The sequence below is a fragment of the Antechinus flavipes genome, chromosome 3, assembly GCF_016432865.1.
Source record: "Antechinus flavipes isolate AdamAnt ecotype Samford, QLD, Australia chromosome 3, AdamAnt_v2, whole genome shotgun sequence".
NCBI classification, from domain to species: Eukaryota; Metazoa; Chordata; class Mammalia; order Dasyuromorphia; family Dasyuridae; genus Antechinus; species Antechinus flavipes.
In genome coordinates, this window is record NC_067400.1 from 580,049,004 (window position 1) to 580,064,439 (window position 15,436).

General features: G+C 42.4%; 1 protein-coding gene across 1 annotated transcript in view; it reads right to left on the bottom strand.

Annotated features, from left to right (window-relative positions):
- Positions 1–427: 427 nt before the first annotated feature.
- The window catches only part of RCAN3 (RCAN family member 3), a 34,937-nt gene continuing 19,928 nt past the window's right edge, over positions 428–15,436 (bottom strand). The window contains exons 3-5 of the mRNA XM_051988221.1: positions 9,996–10,169; positions 8,679–8,850; positions 428–5,397 (exon numbers count right to left, since the gene is read on the bottom strand). Of these exons, the coding sequence (XP_051844181.1) occupies positions 5,213–5,397; positions 8,679–8,850; positions 9,996–10,169 (531 nt within the window). The 3' untranslated portion in view covers positions 428–5,212. The remainder of the gene's footprint in view (positions 5,398–8,678; positions 8,851–9,995; positions 10,170–15,436) is intronic.

Genomic DNA, 15,436 nt, shown 5'->3' on the forward strand with positions numbered 1-15,436 from the left:
CTGTTCTCTGAGAAATGATAAGCAAACGGATTTCAGAAAAACCTGGAAAGATTTACATGAACTGATATAAAATGAAATCAGCAGAACCTGGAAAACACTGTATACAGTAACAGCAATACCATGATTCTGAAGGATTATGATGAAAGGTGTTGTCCATCTCCAGAGAAAGAACTGGGGGAGCCTGCATTTTTGGGCAAAGTTTTCCACCTACATGTGCCCCTGACTCTCTTTTTTTTTTTTTTTGGGGGGGGGAGGCTTATTCTATTATAAGTGCAGCAGGGAGTTACCTACTTTGAACTTTGTCAGAACCCTGGAGTTAAGGTAAAGGACTGCATATCACACACTGTGCTTTTCTGTCTTAATTCAATATCACCCACATATTACTGACCACAGAATGAAATTGCCACACAAAGAACAACTCACTATGTTATTTTTAAAAAATTAAGTTTATTTCTTACAGTTTTGAAAAACAAATAATTTCTTAGCAGGAATCATGAAGCTTCCAAAAGAATTACATTCTGCTTTTGCTATCTTTACAGCACAAGGTACATTAACTGTCCTTGCAGCATAGTATGCTCAATAATTGTTAATAACACACAAGACTAACTACAATTAAGACCATCACCTCAAGGACACTAAAATGTAGACAGTGTGTACAGATTACTGACTGGTCTTTTAAAGTTAATGACACACAACATATCTCCCAGGACCCTAAAGGGAAGGAGGGCCTCTAAAACAGAACACAAGCTCAAAGCCGTAATCAGGGAAAACAATTACTCAACACACAAAGTTAGAGATTGGGGTGGTCATGTGTAGGGAAACGAAGCAGAGGTTGGGCAAAACAGTCTAAAGAGAACTCTCTTTTTGCAGGGACTATCTTAGGACAGGATGAGCAGTGGAAATGGACATCAGTAAATCCTGTAAATACTCTTTCTGGTTTTGAAAAACTACAGGAAGAGTAAGAGAGAAATCATATGGCACACCAATGACAAGATGACTGCCTTTATCTAATCCTTGTCTCATTCCCAAATCATGGCTATCAGAAGCTTTCAATGAGTCAAACAATAGGGAAGACCCCCCACTATGTGAACAGGCAGGCCTTTCATTATAATGAGGATGTACATTTAAGAAAAGAGCCTTCAAGGAGCACAAGAACTCACTGGGAACAGGATTCTACTTCAAGAAAGGGAGAAGGATGGGGAAATAAGCATTTATATAGTGCCTACTGTGTGTCAGGAACTGTGCTAAGCTTTATAAATATTAGCTCATTTGATTTCAGAAGGAGAGATACGGGCCCAGAAGAGCTCAAATTCCAGGGGACTAAGTCAGCAGGGAGTCAGGAAAGTCATGGTTTTTATCACCCAAGGATCCTTCGCTCAGGAGGAAGGGCATTCCCAATCCTGGGGGATAGTTTCTACTCTGAGCAACATAAGTTCCAGTACTTTTTTGATCACTAAGTCTAGTGATTACTCTCTTCCAGTTGGCTTTAACCTATGCTGGTTATAAAAGGTCTCCTGGGCATCTAAAACATGTCTTCAATAAGCAAAACAATGGCATTTACAGAAAATGCCTAATTCATTGCAAACAATATGGCAGAAAGGAAATTATGCTATTGAGTCAACGTATCTAAACAATGGGCCAAATCTGAGTCTTATTTTCAATCATTCATTGACTGCTTGGTGAATGTTTATTATTACACAGATAGGTCTAGATAAGAAGCAAATAGCTGGCCAGATCTCCCCTCTCTTCCCTTATTATAGCCAATATAAATTTGGATTTTCAGTACTAGAAAATTAAATGCAACATGTGCTCCCAGCAGATGGGACTATACAAAGCAGGGAAAATAAAGCGGTTCACAGAAGTTTAATTCATGTCACACAACATAAGGTGCACAACTCTCGAGAAAACAGAAAAGCTAAAGTGAACAATAGCACCAGGAGATCGCTTTGGATTTCAGATTTCCTATTGCTTTTGTACACTAGTGCGTACCTTCCGACTAAAGCCACAATCTAAGAAGGCCAAGGGATGCTGGGCAGCCCCCCATACTTGGTCCCAAAGGGATCCTTGCTTTATTATCTATCATGATTCCCATTGATCATTCCCCTCCCTCCCTCCCCTCCAAAGCACAAAGCTGTAAGTTGGGCTCTGGAGAGACTTCCACATGGTTTCAGGGTCTTATTTTATCACATTAGATACAGATTTTAAGCATAATAGTTATCTTAAAATCTCATTACAAAGACCAATACATACTGCTGGTATGGCTGACTCTGGAGAGGATAAGCGAGCCCCTTAAATTCCACAGGACTGAACCAAACTGGAAAGCTAGCTCGTGAGTCAAAAGCACTGTGGCCCATGACAGGGCAGACCGTGCCCTCTTTGATGCACCCTGTGCCAAGGACTCAATGGCTTCCATGGCACCAAGTGGTCTCAAGAGCGTCAGGCTTCATTTTTTCCTCTTGTGCAGCTTTATTCAGGGAGGATTTCAAGGGTTCTTTGGAAGAAAATCGGGTAATTTCGTGCTGCGCTTTTTGGCAGTGTGTGTTTGGTGAGAAGCAGCTGTTCAGAGGCCTCCATGGCACAGCTGGCATGAGCCCACCCACAGAGGAGCCAAAGCAGATCTCTGGAGGACAAAGGGACATAAAGCCTCTGGGCCAGGAGACCTCGACATTGTCTCCTTGAAAACACTCCTTCAACACCCACAATTTTGAGGTCATTTTTCCTTTCTCAGAAGCCCTGGGTGGCTTCTGCCCTCCTCAACGGCACCTGCCACCCGTGAATGAACAAAAGGGGGCAGGAAGGGTAGCTTCCTTCTTGGTCACTCCAATTTCTGTATTAAAACCAATCACTTTCCTTCTCTCCTTTCCTCACAAGGCACTGTTTTCTTTCCCAGAATTCTCTAAGCTATAGAGATTATAAACTCCAAAGAAAACATGGTCATTAAAGTTACTCAGACTTGGGTACAAACGTTAATTTGATTTACAATAATACAATTTCGATAGCAAAAATGTTGAAGGAATTTAGTTAAAAAATATTAAGTGGTGCATAGGAGAGTTCCTCATTTTTCAAGAGTTATGTGACCAGGATGCATAATTGCCCCAAAGGCAGAAGTTACAAAGTGATTCCAAAAGTGAGAAACTGAAAGGCATGGATAATTTTTATTTAAAACATTCGCTTCGTGAAAAATATGCCCTGGAATTGTCAATGTGCCACCCTCACAAAAAACATAGAACACTGGCACTGGGAGGGACCTCAGAAAGCTTTTCATTTTACAGACGAGGAATGCCATCTTCAGGAGACACAAGGGATCTCTGTGACAGGACTGGGTTCCAGCCTCTGGATTCTGGATTCAATGTCCTCTCCAAGTGTAGATCATGATGATTCCTTCCTTCAATACTTTGCTGGTAGTTTGTTTAAAAAGAATTCATTTGTTTGTTTGTGTGTGTGTGTGTGTGTGTGTATGTATGTGACTCATCTAACATTCTCAAAAAAGGAGGAAAAGTGGGCAGCTGGGACTGCACAGATACAAAATTTCTCATATCTCATTGATAGGACATATTAAAACTGGCAGGTGAGGGACAAGGTGGAATGAAAACTAAAGCAACAATTGTATTGATTACATGGATTGGGGATATTGGGAAAATTATGATAATTATGGCTACTAGTGCGGAATCTGAAAATAATCTTAAGCAGATTTAAAATACATGTTGTTTCCTTCCTTAGAAGACTCATTTTGCAGCTCTAAACTGGTGTCTAGTGAGTAAGAGCAGTAACTGGAACTTTTCTGAATTCAGATTTATAAAGTGACTTCATTAACTGGTTGCCAAATAAACTGCCAAATGCTGATCAGAATCCAAAAAGTTGCTAATTAATCACATAGTTCCACCAAATTTACATTGGAATTTAATAATGATCAATTCCAGAAGTACATACATGAATATGTGTGTGTGTGCACACATGTTTAATAAACATTTCAGAATGTGGAAGGACCAGGGACACGTGAGAGATCAAAAAACAAAACCTTGCAGTGAAATAGAAGCCCACCAAAACCTATCTCACTATCATTAGCACAGGTGCCAGAACATCTGGGGAGCACGCTCAGAGAGGCTCCCTCTTAGGAGGATTCTGGGCACGATGGAGAAGCCACGTTGTGCACAAACGAACACAAGGCTCCATCCCTGATGCACAGGTGAAGAGTCAGCTGATTTCTCTTCTCCCCATCATGCTCAGAGACAGAAAATGGAGAGTATGTGAACTTGTTTTCAGATTGTAAACCACCTTCAGAACATCAATCATCTCCTTTTCTCTGGACTATAGGCAGACATGAGCAAACACACAACAACGAACAGTCTCGAGGACCAGTGGTTAATACAATAGAAAATATGTCAGACAGGAACACAGTTAGGTGCAGGTGGCCATCCATGATTAGCCATCTGACCCCACAGTCAATCGTGCCTACTGGCAGGTGTCCCGCTCTGAAAGGGGCCACCAGGGAGCGGGCCCCCCAAGGGCTTGTACATTGGGAAGGAGGGCCTGGGGCTCTCTTTCCTCCAGACTCTGTTAAGGTTAAAGAATGACAATATGCACATGGAAAGATGTCAAATTCATTCATTAAATGTGAATTTGACACTTCTTTCCAAAAAGTTGAAGGAAAAAATACTTTGAAATGGGCCATTCTCCTAGATATTAGATTTCTAGCCGTGCAAAATGTTAGTATATACTGAATAGCATTTAACATTTGATCAATATATTTGTTAGAAGCTAGTATACCAGTACAAAAATACCCACGCTGAACTGTTAAACTAGAGACTATATCTTTAAATCCATAAAATGGTACTGTACTGGGTGAATATAGTTCCAGTTTTTGGTACCCCATGCTACATATTAGAGAAGTTAACATTGCTGGAAAAAATAAAACCAACTGCCTAATTTCCCACAATTAAAATATGTCAGAGATGCTACATTGGGGTACTATTCTTCAAAGTAAAGTGCTTTTTAGAATCTCACCTAAAATTCTGAACATGAAAGACAACCACTAGTAAATCTGCTGTTACCTGTACTATGTATAACATACGTGGCTCTCAGAGCAGGACAGGACTGTGGAAGCCACGGCATCTCCAGCCCCTCGCACCCTCCTGACCCACACCAGTCGCAGGTGCAGAAACCCTCCCTTCGTCACTAAGCCACGGGAGGTCACTGCTCAGATCGGCCGCCCTTATAGTGCACAGCCAAAGGCTGGTGGCTCGCTGCGAACTGTTGGAGGTGCTTCTGGACGCCGGGTCGGGGCAATTTTCTGTTTGGGATTTTTCATTTCTTCTTCCTCTTCAGTCTCACTTTCACAGACATGAACCACCACACTTGGAGTAGACTCGGTCCCTGCGTGAAGCTCATATTTCTCTCCTACAGAAGAAATGAAAAGTTAAGAATGGGGCAACAGGTTCCTGAAGACTGTTTCACAAAATATGCTTAAGAGAGGAGCAGCAGTGAAAATCATGGAATTAAATCAGTCCTTTTAATATCAAGCTGCCTGACGACCCCCTCTAGGATCCTGAAGATATTTATGAATCTTCGTAATCTCACTAGACACTGGATTTTGGAGGATCGATGTCATCTTTTCCAATGTCAGCCTTCTCCATATGAATCCTGGCACTTTAAATAACACTTTTTCAAGCACAGCAGTCTTGTGCTCAAAGGGGCAGAAAAAAAGGAGCTTTTTTTGTGCAAGGAAAAGAATTAAATCAACCTGTAAAAATGCCTCTTTCAAAGGCATTTCAAAGGTACTTGCTTGATGCCTGGAAGGAGGAGGAAAAGAACTCTGGGTATAATAAAAACTACAATAATCTTGGTATAAAACAGTTTTCAGATAAGCTAGGTAGGATTAGTTTAACAACAAAAGGGACAGAAATGAAGGATGCCTTCATTTTGTAGAAGACGTAGGGGAAAGCCTCTTTTATATGGCAATCGTCTGGTTGTTTAAAGGGTTTTTAAAAATAAAAAAATGATAAAATGTGAAGATCAAGAAACACAGCTGCTGGGGACACAGATCATTTAACTGGACCTTTTTGCATACACCAAAATATTTGGAGCTGTACTTTTGGGCGCAGAGAAGGAGACAAAATGGATAACCACTGAATGTGGCTGGATATGAACCCTGTGCTGTAAGAAACAACACACATGATGACTAGAGAGAAGCACGGATAGTCACACGCAAGCTGCTGCAAAACAAAGTCAGCAGAGTCAAGAACATAATACACAAACAACTCCAATGACATGAACAGAAAGAACCACCAAAAGCCAACGGAAAATGAAGGTTGCAAAACTACACAAAATAAGGTTGGCCCCAGAGAACTCAAGAGGGGACTTTCATCCATTCCTTTTTAGGGCAGAGAATACTGCAAATGTCAGCTTCTTTTGGTACTGATTGGTTTTACTGAAAGATTTTACCCCTCCAATGTTTAAGTTTTTATCTTTTTTCTTTTTTTTGTTTGTTTGTTTTTTCGTCACTGTTATAACGGATAGCTCGGTGGGAGTAGAGATACAGGAGGAAATATAGGGCAAAAACTAAAATATGTAACTAAAGATTAATTAAAAAAAAAGAGTTTTCATGCATCGATTAAACGTTTTTGTCAAATGTATACACATAAACACAAAGCTTTGAGTCAACTGTATGATATTTGTGATAGCCATTAAAATGCTGAAATTTCTGAGAATGTACTGCATTTACAGATATGACACAGTTTTTGACATGTAATTCATTGATTCAGTATTCACATATATTCCTAAAGACATCAAAAATGAATACTCCCAATTTTAAAAATATTTGTGGTGTCTGTAAATTTTTTTCTTTAGAAGTATCAAGATTTCTCTGATGATTAAAATGGAAAAGTAGGCCTGATGTCATAGAAATTTATTTTCTATTTTCTCACTATGATCACAGCACAACAAAATGTGCTCCAAAACATCTTTAAATGTTTTATCCACATGAAAACTACAATGGATGAGCAGAATAAGACAATCAGTGTTATTAAATAAAAGGTGTTAAAATAATAAAATGGCCTTATTTTGCTGTAGCAATAAAATGACCAAGTGAAATGACTTGATTTAATAAGTCATCTTTTCAAAGCTGCTGCTGAGTATTTTTAACCCTAAAATGTCCTAATCTAATGTATTTATCTCTCTTTTGCTGTTCTTACATATTACATTGGGTTTGATGAGTATTCCAACATTCCAAAATGTGCTGAATTCAAAAATAGTGTAAACATATTCTTGTGTTTACAGATTCTGTAAAATGCATGTTTTCTCTGGAAAAAAATTCAAATAAAAAGAAAATACTGCTGCTAAAACAAATAAAAATAAAAAATTGGGCCTGTCCAAAGATTACAGAATGGTTAAAGTTCAGAGCATTTACATTTAAGTGTTTTGAGGCCCTGGGCTAGTAAGGAAGAAGGGCTACTGGTCAGCTCCCTACTTTATGCTGTTTCATGTCACTGAATTTACATGGAGTAGTTCATGGACAATTCAACAAGAGAATCATAAAATGTGAGCCGGTATGGGTCTTTATTGGGAGGCCCGAAAGCCCCCTAATCCAGACCAGTCTCCTGCCAGATGAAGAAACCAGGTCCCCCAGCTGGCCAGGTTTCTTCCTGCCTGACCCTGGTGACTCTGTGGACCACACGTCTACATGGTTTTCTTGGCAAAGGTACTGGAACACTTGCCATTTCCTTCTTGGGTGGATTAAGGCAAATGGGGCAAAGTGATTCTCCCGATGTCACATCTGCTCTGGGGTCTTCCTGGCTCCAGGCCCTGCGCTGTCCCCACTACACCAGCTAACTGCCCCTTCTTCAGAGCTTTTCCCTTTACACTGTGCAGTAGGGGAGCCGTGGAAACAGAAATGTGGGGGGTCTGTGCTGCTCGATGGCTGGCTCGAGCCTCTGCAGACTAAGTCAGCTCCCCAAATTCTAGGTGGTTCTGGCAGAGCTGAGCTTGGAAGGGTCAATGGCAATTTGGCTGAGCCTACCGTCTGTCTGAGCTGGCCCGCTGCATCTCAGCTCCCACAGGAGGTTACCCTCTCACAGGGCTGGGAAGCTTCCCTCACTGCCAGCGGGGCTGGGAGGAAGGGCTATCCCATGTCCTGGACAGGGAATCAAGAAGCTGGGCTGGCCAAGCTTCCCCATTCCAAGCCATCTTCTGCTTATCTGTCACAGCACGGGGGCAGAGCCCAAAGGCCGGAAAGCAATGAAGCCTCCTGCCCGCACCTCTCCTTCAGCCCACTGACTTCTTCTCTGACTAAGGATCTTACCCCAGGCTGGGGCCCTTCCAGCTCCTCGGGTCCCACCTTGTGGTGCTGGTGCCCTTTCCTACCGACAGTCCATGGCCATGGACATCACCCATGACTCAGAGCTTTTTTGGTTTTTGCCAGGCAGACGTGCCCCGTCACAGGGCTGGTCAGCGCCAAGTATCTGAGGCTGGACGTGGGGGAGGTGTACCTGCCTGTGGGTCTGCCCCATCCCCCCTCAGATCCCATCTGGCATCTCTTCTGTTTGGGGAGGGAGGCAAGAGACAAGAAAGGCCAACAGAAGGCAGATCAGACAGCGTGACCAACGATGGCTCCCACATGGCTCCCGGCGCTCCCAGTAGCTGAAGAAGGTCCCCCCAAGCCCGAGCTGGAGCAGGGTCCTTACCGGGACCCAGCTTGGAAACGGCACAGAGTAAGTCATAGTTTATGACAGGCATGGCGTCTTCCCCCTGCTTCCAGCCCACAGGAGGGGAGGCGGGCGGGGAGATCAGGAACTGCTTGGCGGGCTGCGGGGGCAGCAGGTAGGCTTTGTCTCCCGGGTCACTGGACATCTGCACCTGGAGAGAAAGGACAAAGGTCGGCCTAGTGGGAAGCGGATTCCCAAGCTTTCTGTTGACAGCCTCATTCAGGTCATGACACCCACACATCCCCGACCCGTGCAAGGACAATAGAAAACTCTGCTGCAGCACCAAAACAACAGCGAAGGCTGCAGCCCTCAGGCCAGGGCACTGCCGCCATTTTGCTTTCACCTCCACCTTAGAGATGGCTGCCAACACTGTCCCTGAGCCAGCTTTCTCAGGCCTCTGCTCAGGAGGATTTTCAGGAGGGCACAGAACATTCTAATCCCACAGAAAAACCATCTATCATGAAAAGAAAGAAATTTAAAAACGCTCGATTCATGAGAGAGAAAAGGAGAAGGATGATGGAATCTTTATAAACTAAATCTGGTGTGCATTTCCATTGGATTCCTCATAAGAGATTCTAGCTAAAAGGGAAAGGAAGGATCCAATGGAGATAAGGATGAGCTCCGGGTGCAATTCCTAATTGTCCTTCCTGCACTGAGGCATGGACTAGGCCTTGGGGCCCTCGTGTTACAGGTGATCGTTAGGGGGCTGCAGGGACTGCTTGAGCTTCCATCTCTTGGCTCCTAGATACACATACTGGGGGGCGGTCTGGTCTGCCCTTTCCCCTTTGTAAATCGGGAAGGCCCGCAGGGATGACTAGTTCGAGGTCAGACAGTGAGTCTGCAGCAGAGCTGGGAAATACCCCCAGGCTCTGCCCTCGCAGGTCTGCCCTCTTTCTTCAGGGCACAGATCTGGAGTTAGGGGACCTCAGAGTCACTGGGGCTGCTGCCCCCTTCATTCTATAGGGGAGAATAAGGGACTTCGCTGAAAGTCACATAACTGACCTTAGGCAGCTACTGGTGCAGTGAACAGAGTGCTGGGACTGGGGTCAGAAAGCCCCAAGTTCAAATCCAGTCTCAGAAATGCATCAGCGAGGAAGTTAAGTGCTCTCTACCTCCCATGGCAGTAAGGAAAGTGCCCATTCACAGGGCTGTTGTGAGGGGGTGACAGTTGTTAAGCACTGAGCAGTGCTCCTGGCACAAGGTAAGAGTTACAGACCAGCTCATTCCCTCCCCCCAGAAGATATCTCTTACAAATCAGAGAAAAAGAAAAGAAAAGCAATCTGCTCCCTGAAATACCTGTGCAAAATACAGTTTCAGCTTCTTCCCATCAAAGTCGGTCTCATGAAGCTCTATCCGTGCTCTTGCTGCTGCTTCAGGTTTGCTAAAATTTATTCTGACTCTTCTAAAGCTTTTAAATAACTGAAATGTAACTTGGTCATCATAGATTGTAAAAAGTGCTTCAAATCTCTCCTAAAAAAAAAAAAAACAACTATTTAATGGAAAGAATTTTAATTCACTGGAAATATAAAATAAAGGCATACAAAATCTATCACAAACACTTTTACACCTTTAAGAGACACTTTTATACTAAAAGGTAATTAAACTATTTACACTGATATCGTTTTAAACTCTCACAATTAACACCCTTGCCCCCCCCCCCAACCAATGGGATTACTGAGTTGCTAATTTGTCAAGTTTCTCCAATAGGCCTCCCATTTTACGCGTATACCTTGGAGAGTCACCTAATTTTGCCTTAAATTGGTACTGAACATACCAGTTTTTAAGTTCCACCCAAGCAGAGGTTGTGTCTTCTTTAATCTCTTTAACAATCTTCAGGACCTAGTAATGATGGAGCATGAGGGTGAAGCACTGAAGCCCCAAAATATAATGGGGTCTCAGGATTCTCCCTTTATGGATCATCATCTGTTGGGAAGTGAGGGTTGAATCCCAAAAATATATTGGGGTCTCATTTGGTGTCCCAAGGTGTCTCCAAAGAATCTGTAGCCTTAGACCATCTCCAAATCAAGAGGCAAAGATTTTAATCACACTGCTGACAGGGGGCTAATATTTAAAAGGGAGTTTTAGTGATTAACAAAGGAAAAGATGATAGGCTAAATTTCCTAGCAGATCTCAATTAACAAAGGGGAAGGTGTCATAAGGCAGGCTAAATTCCTAAAGAAATTACCCAATTAGTGGCGTATCAGTAAGTTATTTTATAGAAAAAAAATAACTTCAGAGGTTGATGTCATAAATTAGCCTTCTGACTGGATACAGTAATTGTGAGATCATGATAATTTTGTCAATGAAAGGAATTCACTAAGGCCTCAGTGTAATAAAGACCTCCTTAAGGATAACAAAAGGTCCATTTAAGGAGACAATCCTGTCTGTGCTCCTCCTGGCTTGCCTCAGAGAGTAGTGGGACAGTAATTCAGGCTCTCTCCTGTTAATGATCCTCTCTATGACCTATCTACCAAAGTTCTGGTTGGGGTCTTCTTCACCTTTCACAACTTAGATCTGAAGGACTGGCCAAGGGTCCACTCAAGTCAACTTCTTAGTACATTTCTCGGAGGACCCTCTGCCAAAGACATGTCCCCTAAAAGAAGAATGGCATCACTTAAACCCCCTCATATTGCTGAGGTTCTAAAAGGACCCCAAAAGGTTGGGGGGGTCACAGAGCAGTATCACAAGGTCTCTCAAAAGAATTTGAAGACTTGAACCCATATCCAAGTCAAGGGGCAAAGTTCATTGTAATTGTAAGGCCAATTGAAGCTGGCTTAGTTCCAAAAGAATTTAGCAAAGAACCAAGAGCAAGAAGACAAATTTATAGGACAGTTAGACCAGAGCTTACAGGTAGGTTTGAGGGGTGATCTATTCACTATTGTCTCAGGAATTTGTAATCTGACCCACAGATTATCTATTGACAGTAATGTTTGTAGGACTATCCTAAGGCCAGAAAACTTTAGAATGAATGACAAGACAGACTGCTAGAACAATAGCACTCCAAGAGTAGGGGGACCTCAGGATCACTGATTCTAAAACCATAAGAATTTAGAATCATTGACAGATAGTTAGAACAGAAGCACTCTAAGATTAGGGGACCTTAAAATTATTGCTATATTTCCCCAGAAGTTGTATCCTATCAATATAAATCACCTAGGTCATTCAGTAAAATCTTATTTTCCAGAAAAAGTGAGAATTAGATCCTTTCTATTAGTTATGATAATAGATACAATATTTGGATCAAATCTGACAGTGAAAGAGAAGAAGGAAGGGAAGAGAGAGACAGAGACAGAGAGAAGGAGAGAGAGAAAAGGGGAGAGAGTCAGAGAGATAAGAAGAGACAGAGAATTAGAGAGAGTGATGAGACAGTGAAAGAAAAGAGAGAGACAGTGAGGCAGATATACACAGAGGCAGAGAGACAAAGAAGATACACAGAGAGAGACAGGGGTGAAAGGAGGAAGAGGCGGGGGAGGAAGAAGAGAGGAAGAGAGGAAGGGAGAGAAAGAGGAAGAAAGAGGGAGGGAGGGAGAAAGAGACAAAGAAAAAATAACAAATTACTTAGGATAAGTGAAAATACCCCTAAGAAATAAAAGACAGAAAAATCTTCATTGTGACACTTGTTGTGTTGGCAAAGAACTAGAAACAAGGTGGAATGACACATGGACAATTTAGATGTTGATTGGAAGGGACAGTGGATAGTAAACAGCAATGGATTTGGAATCAAGGGAATTAGGTTCAAATTAACAGCTTAGTTATTTCCTCATATGTGTCACAGTAGTTCTTCCCCTCTCCTGACCTCTTTCCTCCTGGAAATTGAGGGCCAGGATGGTCACTCATTTCCTTTGAGATCTAAATCTAAAAAAGCAAGATTAATATAAAGTGAGACACAATGAAATAAATACAGGCAAGAGAATGATATATGTCATGGCTATGACAATATAAATTAAAAGAAAGGAGAAAGAAGGAAAGGAAGGAATAAAGAAAGAAAGGAGGAAGGAAGGAAGAAAGAAAGGAAGGGAGGGAAGAAGGGAGAAAGGAAGGAAGGAAGGAAGGAAAGAAGAGAGGGAAGGAGGGAGAGAGAGAGGAAGGAAGGAAGAGAAGAAGGAAGGAAGGAAGGAAAGAAGGAAGGAAGGAAGGAAGGAAAGAAGGAAGGGAGGAAGGAGAGAGGGAAGGAAGGGAAGAAGGAGGTAAGGAAACAAAGAAGTCAGAAACTCAGTGCTCTGCAATTAAAACAACCCAGCTTGACTACAGAAAGAGCAATGTCCCCCTCCCTTCTTTGCCTACGTGGGGAGGCCAGTGTGGTAGCTGGTATTTCGAGATCATTTTTCCTTTTTCCTTTTTATTCTCTGGCATAAGAGAAACTTGAAGACCAGAGGAATATATTCCAAAATGAAGATGCGAAAACAAAAAACAGATTAAGAAAATAGTGTGGCTGGGTCTTCAAGTGAATATATGGGTGCCAGAGTGAGCCAAAATAAAGAAAATGGATGGGCCCTTAACAATGTGAGCATCTTGTGGGCTCCAACCCCCAAATCTCCTTTCCACCACCTAGTTTACTCCTTCTGCCTAGGGAGGGGGAACCTCTCCTGAGAAGGAGAGTCTTAGCATCTCTGATCAGCTGGAAGGGAAAAACTTAGGCTTCCTTCCTTTCCCTTGTATCATCTTTTGCTCACAGAAAAAACAGTTACTGATAAGATTAACCTTTAATGTAATCATACTAATACAATCATCCTTTTGATAAAGTCCTGTCCCTCTTTAATAGTTTTCCTGGCAACTAAATCTGTACTATTTTTTAAATTTTAGTTTGAATAGAAGTCCTGGTTTCTGACTTCTGATTAATCACTTCGCTGAGTGCAGAATAAAATATATATTCATGGTTTCCTTAGCCTTCTCCTCAGGTCCATCTGCTGGCTGAGAGAAGCTGTCTTCCTGTGACCCCAGCACCAGCAGCACACTAGGCCCGAGGCTCAGTCCGAGCAGGGACTGCCACCAAAAGCCCTTGATGAGGAGCCTGGATGGAGGCTGGGGAGGAGGAGCCGGCCATGTTCCTCCTCCTCCTCCTCACCCTTCTTGGTGGCCAGTAGAGCCTGCCCTGGTGGGGAGGGACAGGAAGGGAGGGCCCCCACGGAAGGAGGCCTCTGCCTTCTTGCTCCCCATGGGCTGGTAAACAAAGGGATGGAAGAGCTTCCAGCTGGCGGTCTGCCTGCTCTCCGGCCACAGGGCCCTACTGTGTGCATGGCTTCCTCTTGGTAGAATGTGAGCTCACAGAAAACAGAAGCTTGTCACTCTTGGGCTTGTATTCTCAGGGTTCAAAACAATTCTTGGCATATAGTGGGAGTTCAGTTAGGTTTTTCATTTATTCATTCATTAGTATATTTTACTTCATTAACAATTAACAAGCTATTTTCTTTTTTTTTAAGAGGGAAAGATCTATGTTTTCTATCACAGCATCACTTTTATGGAAGTGTTTTGCACAAAAACAAAAAACAATTAAAAATGCTCCTACAGTACAAATACTGTAATTTTCTAGTAAAGAGATTAATTAATCCAAATACTTCCTTCTTCTACCATACCTTATGGATTCTTTGCAAACCCAAAATCAGTTAACAATCACTTATTAAGCACCTACTAAATTCCAGGCAACTCTCAATGTAAAGAAGAGGACAACATGCAAATATCTATTGATGAATAAGATACATACAGGATAAACTGGAGTAATCTCACAAGAAAGACACTGGCATGAAGGAGGACCAGGAGAGGCCTTCTTGCAGAAGGCAGAGTCTCACCCAGACTTGAAGGAAACCTGAGGAAGCAGGAGGTGAAGGTGGGGAGAGGCCATTCCAGGCCACTGCTCTGGACCATGCTGATCACAAGTTCTTGCCTTCACTATCCAAAGAATCTGCTACACCTGAATTCCCTTTAAATTAAATCTGCAGGCATTCCCAAATACAGGACTATGCGCTACAAAGTGCTGTTCAGAAGCTCATCTCATGTACCAGAGGATACTTGAAGGAACATTTCCTTTTGCCAGTGGAACATCTACAGGGAATCCTGTTTGGGCAGTCTGTTATTACCTAAAGAAGAGTTATCCAAGTAATCCAGATCAGAGGCTAAAAATCTCTAAAAGGGAAAAGCCTGAGCAAATTTTTTCTGAATAATTTAATCACTTGATTAATAAGGTCAGCAGATTAGTATTACAGAATGGTTACTTGGCCATCTTAGACCAAAGACCCCTAGTGGTGAAGGGGTCACAGTTGTAAAGGAGGGATTCCTGAGGGACTGGTTAACCCCAAAGCAGGTGTGGGCTAGATTAAAATGAAGGTCTTGGGGTACCTGACTTAGGTCACTCAAATATTGGTCAAAGAGACATCAATTTCCATATCATCTCATAACAGGAAGATTCCACCTGTGCCCAGACCTCTCTGAGCAAACACAGGGAGAAAGAATACATCTCTTAGCCTAAACTTAGAATTTCGTTTACTGCCTGATTAGAGCTTGGCTTGAATCTTTAACAGAAATTTCCCACACTGATTGGTTTCTAGATGAGGAAGTAGAAAAGGGGAAAACCTTGGTCCTAATACAATAATTAGTTATTAAATGTGAGAGAGATATTCATTGCTCACACTGCCCTATCTGGTTCTAATTAAGAAACAAAGTTTTCTTAGGGGATCAATAACTGACGTTACTCCATGAAGCATTCTTAACCATGGGGCTTACGATGGTAGCAATGTGAGGGG